The sequence below is a fragment of the Ictalurus punctatus genome, chromosome 2 (assembly GCF_001660625.3).
Source record: "Ictalurus punctatus breed USDA103 chromosome 2, Coco_2.0, whole genome shotgun sequence".
In the NCBI taxonomy this organism is placed as follows: domain Eukaryota; kingdom Metazoa; phylum Chordata; class Actinopteri; order Siluriformes; family Ictaluridae; genus Ictalurus; species Ictalurus punctatus.
This window is the reverse complement of record NC_030417.2, coordinates 5,035,904-5,041,903: the sequence shown is the minus strand read 5'-3', so window position 1 is coordinate 5,041,903 and position 6,000 is coordinate 5,035,904. Positions and strand designations below refer to the sequence as shown.

The 6,000-nt window shown below is 40.4% G+C and overlaps 1 protein-coding gene across 1 annotated transcript in view; it reads right to left on the bottom strand.

The window, feature by feature from the left end:
• Nucleotides 1–2,799: 2,799 nt before the first annotated feature.
• LOC108256982 (transcriptional protein SWT1) overlaps nucleotides 2,800–6,000 on the bottom strand; it is a 102,604-nt gene continuing 99,403 nt past the window's right edge. Inside the window, exons 7-8 of the mRNA XM_053686779.1 lie at nucleotides 4,504–4,672; nucleotides 2,800–4,398 (exon numbers count right to left, since the gene is read on the bottom strand). Coding sequence (XP_053542754.1) covers nucleotides 4,377–4,398; nucleotides 4,504–4,672 — 191 coding nt within the window. The 3' untranslated portion in view covers nucleotides 2,800–4,376. The remainder of the gene's footprint in view (nucleotides 4,399–4,503; nucleotides 4,673–6,000) is intronic.

Genomic DNA, 6,000 nt, shown 5'->3' with positions numbered 1-6,000 from the left:
TTTTTTAGGTTCACTGTTACTTGACTTTTTAATTATTTTTTTGACTGTTGGTATGTATGCTTATTTTTATGACTTGTGTCTACATGTGATTCTCTGTTTTTCTCTGAACAATGTAAGGTGGATCAGTTTGTTATTATTATTGATTTACATCTACTCTGGCCAGGAAGACTAAAGAGCAGGCATCATCCTCATCATCATCACCACCATCATCACCCTCATCATCACCATCACCACCATCATCATCATCATCATCATCACCACCATCATCATCATCATCATCATCACCATCATCACCATCACCATCATCACCACCATCATCATCATCACCATCACCATCACCACCATCACCATCACCACCATCACCATCACCATCATCACCATCACCATAATCATCACCACCATCATCATCACCGTCATCACCATCATCATCATCACCATCACCCTCATCACCCTCATCACCCTCATCACCCTCATCACCACCATCACCACCATCATCATCATCATCATCATCATCATCATCACCACCATCATCATCACCATCATCATCATCACCACCATCATCATCATCACCATCACCATCATCATCATCATCACCACCATCACCATCACCACCATCATCACCACCATCACCATCACCGCCATCACCACCATCATCACCATCATCATCACCATCATCATCATCACCATCACCATCATCACCACCATCACCATCATCATCATCATCACCATCACCATCATCACCACCATCATCATCACTTCAAAAAGCAAAAGACACACACACACACACACACACACTTGCATGCACAAGCACGCACGCACACACACACACACACACACATGCACGCACACACACACACACGCACACAATTATAACTAGGGGCAATTTATCTTGGTCAGTCCACCTACTGGTGTATTTTAGGAGGTGGGAGGAAATCAGAGAACCCAGAGGAAACCCACATGGACATGGGGAGAACAAGCACAGAAACTCCACACAGACAGAAGCCCGAGCTCAGGACTGAAGCGGGGACCCTGGAGCTGTGAGGAGACAACGCTACCCACTGCATCACCACACTGCTCATAGATCCACAGAGTTCCCCTTTTGTATAGATGGTAATGAATCAAAAACACAACAGCTGTGTAATGCTAAACTGGAAATTAGCTGTTATTGTTTTTTTTAATTAGTTTATTTACTTTTACAACAATTTATTTATAAGTAATGAGAGTGACACAGTTCAGTGCACATAGACCGCTGTTGTAAGTTTTGAAAATGTGAACACAATATTGATAAAGGCATGCAACTAATTTGAAAAAAAAAAAAACATCTCTCTCTCGCTCGTTATATATATACATACATACATACGGCATGATGCAGGAAGTGAAGATGGTCACTGACAGAGGGACAGCAGAAAAAGGTGTGAAAGTCAGATGCATCTATTTATATCTAAGACCAGAATGAAGAAGTGACAGTTACAAGTTACAGGAAAAGAACTTTTCTATTACACTTTATATGAGTTATTATAGATACATTCACTAAGACAGAGATTGTGAGAGATGTAATTCAGTAAATGTGTAAAAACATACACTGTAAGTATTATAGGGATGTAAAATAATCTCACTGTAGATTCCTCCTTATTCATTCACCCACCTCTCTTCATCAGTACATTTTAGACAGAAGTTAATCAGGAAGAAAAAATCCACATGATCAAAGCTGAACAGGTCTAAATAAGGAGATTATAACACAAGGCATGACGTGTATGTTTACCTTGTGTATAAAGATTACTGCTGTCTTTGGACAGTTTGGTTGTTCAGGAACAGGGCTGAACTACGGCCTACTGTAAACCCAGTCTGGACAGAAACCACATGAACTAAACACAAAGCAGCTGAACTAAGAACTGGATAATATTCTCTCTCCTTTCTGTAATAGAAAATAGAAAATAACTTCACTCACCTGCAGCGACGTGAAACACAGCAGACAAAAGATACAAGCACTTCATCATTACTGATTCTTCTGCACACACACCAGTCCCTCAAAGTGACAACACACACACACTGTCACACTTCCTGAGTGTCTCTCTGTTATATAGTGTGATTATCAGGAAACCACAACAACCGCTGTCTCATTTTTTATTTTTGAAGAGTGATTTCATCACTCTTTCCATGACTCAATTTACTTTTTATATGCAGTATTAATATTTATTCTAAAAAAATAAAATAAAATAGAGATATTTTATCTCATGTGGTGGTTTTATCTTACTTCATAGTATCAGCATTGTTATCTTTCTTAGGCATCATTTTCTTAATGCTTGCTTGTAGCCTTTTCTTTAGATGAAATTTTACCTAAATAAACAAATGAATGCATTATAAATTAATCTAAGTGTTTTGAATGTGTAAAGTTTCTCCTCGCATTAATGTTTCTATACTTTATGATATCAAGTGAAGATTGTTAGATGACCCCTAGGAAACCTGATGGACCGAGTCAACACACACCAGTAGACGGAAGTGAGCTATGGCTAAGCGGCTAAATAGCGACATCTTGTGCTATAAAGCTGCTACTACAGCTGGTCTACAGATAATTAGGTTCATTGGGCTCATTAGGTTTGTTCACAAGATTAAAAATAATAATAATAATAAAAAAATAATTAGAAAAACCAAACAAACACCAGAAAATTAGAAAGGGTACAAAACAAACAAATTCTACTAAGGAGGGAAAACACAGAACTTACATATGAGAACCAATCAGGGGAAAGACAAGACAGGTGTGTACAGAAAATCAGAGGAACCAAGGAAGAAATTCTTGGATTCTTGGAAACTTTATTTGTTTTTCACATTTCAGCTCAGAATCAAAAATCACACCAGGGTTCCTCACCTAACATTCCTAACTTTGGTGGCTAAAGGGCCCAGATGTAGAGAAAGCTGTTTGGCTAACTTTGATGGACCAAAAAACACCATTTCAGATTTTGACTCATTAAGATGCAAAAAACGGGATGCCATCCACACCTTTATTTCATCCAAATAATCAAGCAGAGATGCAAGTTTGTGTCACGAATCAAGGATGGGTTCGGAAGCAATCGCAGATAAGAACGTTTATTAAACAAATACACACCAAACCAAAGACACTAAGACAACTAGACAAAACACTATGGCATGAAACAAAACACAGTGACATGGAACACGGAAGTCTAAGACAACGAAAGTCAGAGAAACGGTGCACACAGTGTATATATACACACAAGAGTGCTCATTAACAGACACGTGAATCAGGTGCAGGTGGTCATGTGACATTTAGTGCAGTGCAGTGTCTGATGGGAACTCGAGTCCAGAGTTTCCGGATACATGACAGTTTGGAGTAATCATTACATTTCAGAGGCAGATATAACTGGGTATGGTCTACATAACAATGATATGCTACACTGTGTTTGAGAGTTTAATCCCAAAGGGAGCATATATAGAGAAAACAGCACAGGGCCAAGACAAGAACCTCGAGGAACCCCAGATGAGATAGGCTGAGAGCAGGAAATAGAGCTCACTAATTCCACAGCAAAGGTTCTCCTATATAAATAGGATGAGAACCACTTTAGGGAACGCCCATTAATCAGGGCCTTGACTCCGCTCAGCAGAGCTTTACTGCACAGGTTCTTATCGTTGCTATAAAATAATGGAAACGATGAAAGAAAAAGTCAAAAACAAAAAAGAACCAAAAACAGTTCAGAGTTAAACCTCAGGGTAATCTCAGTGGATAATCTCACCTTTGTACATTTGTACCTAAGAACTGCTGCTGGACTCATACTTAGATCAGACTATCCCAGGACTCTTCTTCATAATATGCTTCAGGACTGTTTGACTTTTTAGAATATAATGAATTATAACAGCACTATCCGATATCAGGACTGCTATTTAAACATAAACAGAGCTAAATAAAACATTTGTGACGTCCCATATTATTACTAAAGTTACACCAGATATGTTGTGTTAATACCTCAATCAAATCCATTTCATTTATTTATTTATTTATTTTTACGTATTCCATTAACAATTAAACATTAAACAGTTAATAACTCTCCCTCTCTCTCGCTCATTAAAAATGTAAATGCTCGTAACAGATTATTGTGTATTGTGACATTGTTTATTGTTAAAAGCACTAATCAAATATCCAAAGGTGTCCAGCAGGCCACTGTGAGCAAATCAGAAGATAAAAACAAGGTCTTTTGTTCAACGCGTGATTAGCAAATAATTCCAGATGTGACCCCCAAAGATGTCCTCCTAAAGATGCCTGAACAATTCTGAGTCTTGAACGTATGGCTTACGTGCACAGCATGATAGTGCCCCCTGGATACAATGTCTTGTACTGGAGACAGCACTGCAGCACCAGATCGTCATTATCCTCCACGTTCAGCCTGCCTGAAACAATGTTAACAAACAGCGCCATCACCTGGTGAGCTGATGCATGCATTCATACAAAGAACAAATTAAAAAACCCACAAACACACAAAATCAGCAGCTCACAGGCAGCGTGAGACACTTGCTGCATGGACTGGCTCCAGAGACGCGGCTCCTGGTTCTTCAGGAAGGTGTAGATGTACTCCACAGCTGGCCTTTGACAGTTTCCTGCTTTTTAACAAGTCCAGCTCCTGTAGAACCACCCAGGGAACCAGCAGCGTCGGGAACCCCATAGCTGCAGCACAGAAAGAGTTACTTAACCAGTTAAACCCGATCTCCTTGCTGTCAAAAATCAAATACTGTTTAAATCTGAATGATCAAGTTTACATATTTCTTCTCTTTATATCAACAGTAGTAGTGTTGTAGTACTAGAGCGATGGAAAAACTGTCCAAAATGCAAAATAAAAATACACTAAAACAGTTTTCTGAAAAAAAAAAGAAACCCACCCTGAACCAAGTTTTCTAATTAATAAATATATAACTAGATTTTTTGGGGTTTCCATTCCGAGATACGCGCTTCATTTGACTTCCTGTGCCCCGTCTTCAATAACTCCTTTCTCTCTCGGCTGCCAACGTCGGCCTGTTCAAATCTTCTCGTGGTCACTGAGTAATCCAAGATGGCAGCGTGGCAGTAGCAGGATGCTGGACGTTTAGACTCTTTACTCTGGCTCTTCCTCCACTCAGGCCGCTCTTTGGTTGGGGCTTCAGGAATTTGGTTGCTGGAGCTCGTAGTTGAGGTAGATGTATAACATGGTGAGGAAGAGTGCTTCACTGAGCTGTGCAACGCCCTGTACTCGCGGCCACGAGAGTGTTTGTTTACTTCCGATTTTTCCTTCATGCATCCGTAATCAGCTGCAGTCCTCTCGGCAACTTCATGGGTACCGATAGATGTACGCCAGATGCAGAGAGAAGGGTCTGTATGTGAGACAAGAGGATGTGCGCTTGGTGCTGAAGGAACTGGACCCTACAGGAGTTACAGTGAGGAGAGCCAGATGTCTCAGACGGCACAACTACTTTTCTAAGGGACCCAACATGATTTGGCATTTGGACTCATACGATAAGTTAAAACCATATGGCATTTGTATAAATGGTTGCATTGACGGCTTTTCGAGGAAGATTATCTGGATTAATGCATACACAACTAGTAGCGATCCAAAGCTAATAGGCATTTACTATATTGAAGCGGTGGAGTGTTTGGGAGGATGCCCAAGAGTTGTTAGGGGGGAATCAGCGTTTCCTTTACATCAATCATGCAGATGAAACTCTTGACAGCTATTTGGATGGTGCAAGTACGGCCAACCGAAGGATGGAGTACTGGTGGGGGTTTCTGCGCAAGGAATATATATTCTATTCTATTGGGCTCTTGAAGAATTGCTTTATGAGCCATCGTTTGGATGGCAACTTCCATGGTGTTTTTTGGAGGGGTGCAATGAGAGCCCTTTCTTCTCAAGAGGTAAAGCAAATCCTCTTCATCACATTCCTCCAGTGGGCGATGATGAGCCTTTGCAATGGCAGATCGTTCAGTCAGAGAGAGGTAGTTGTGGAAAGATGACATCAGGACAT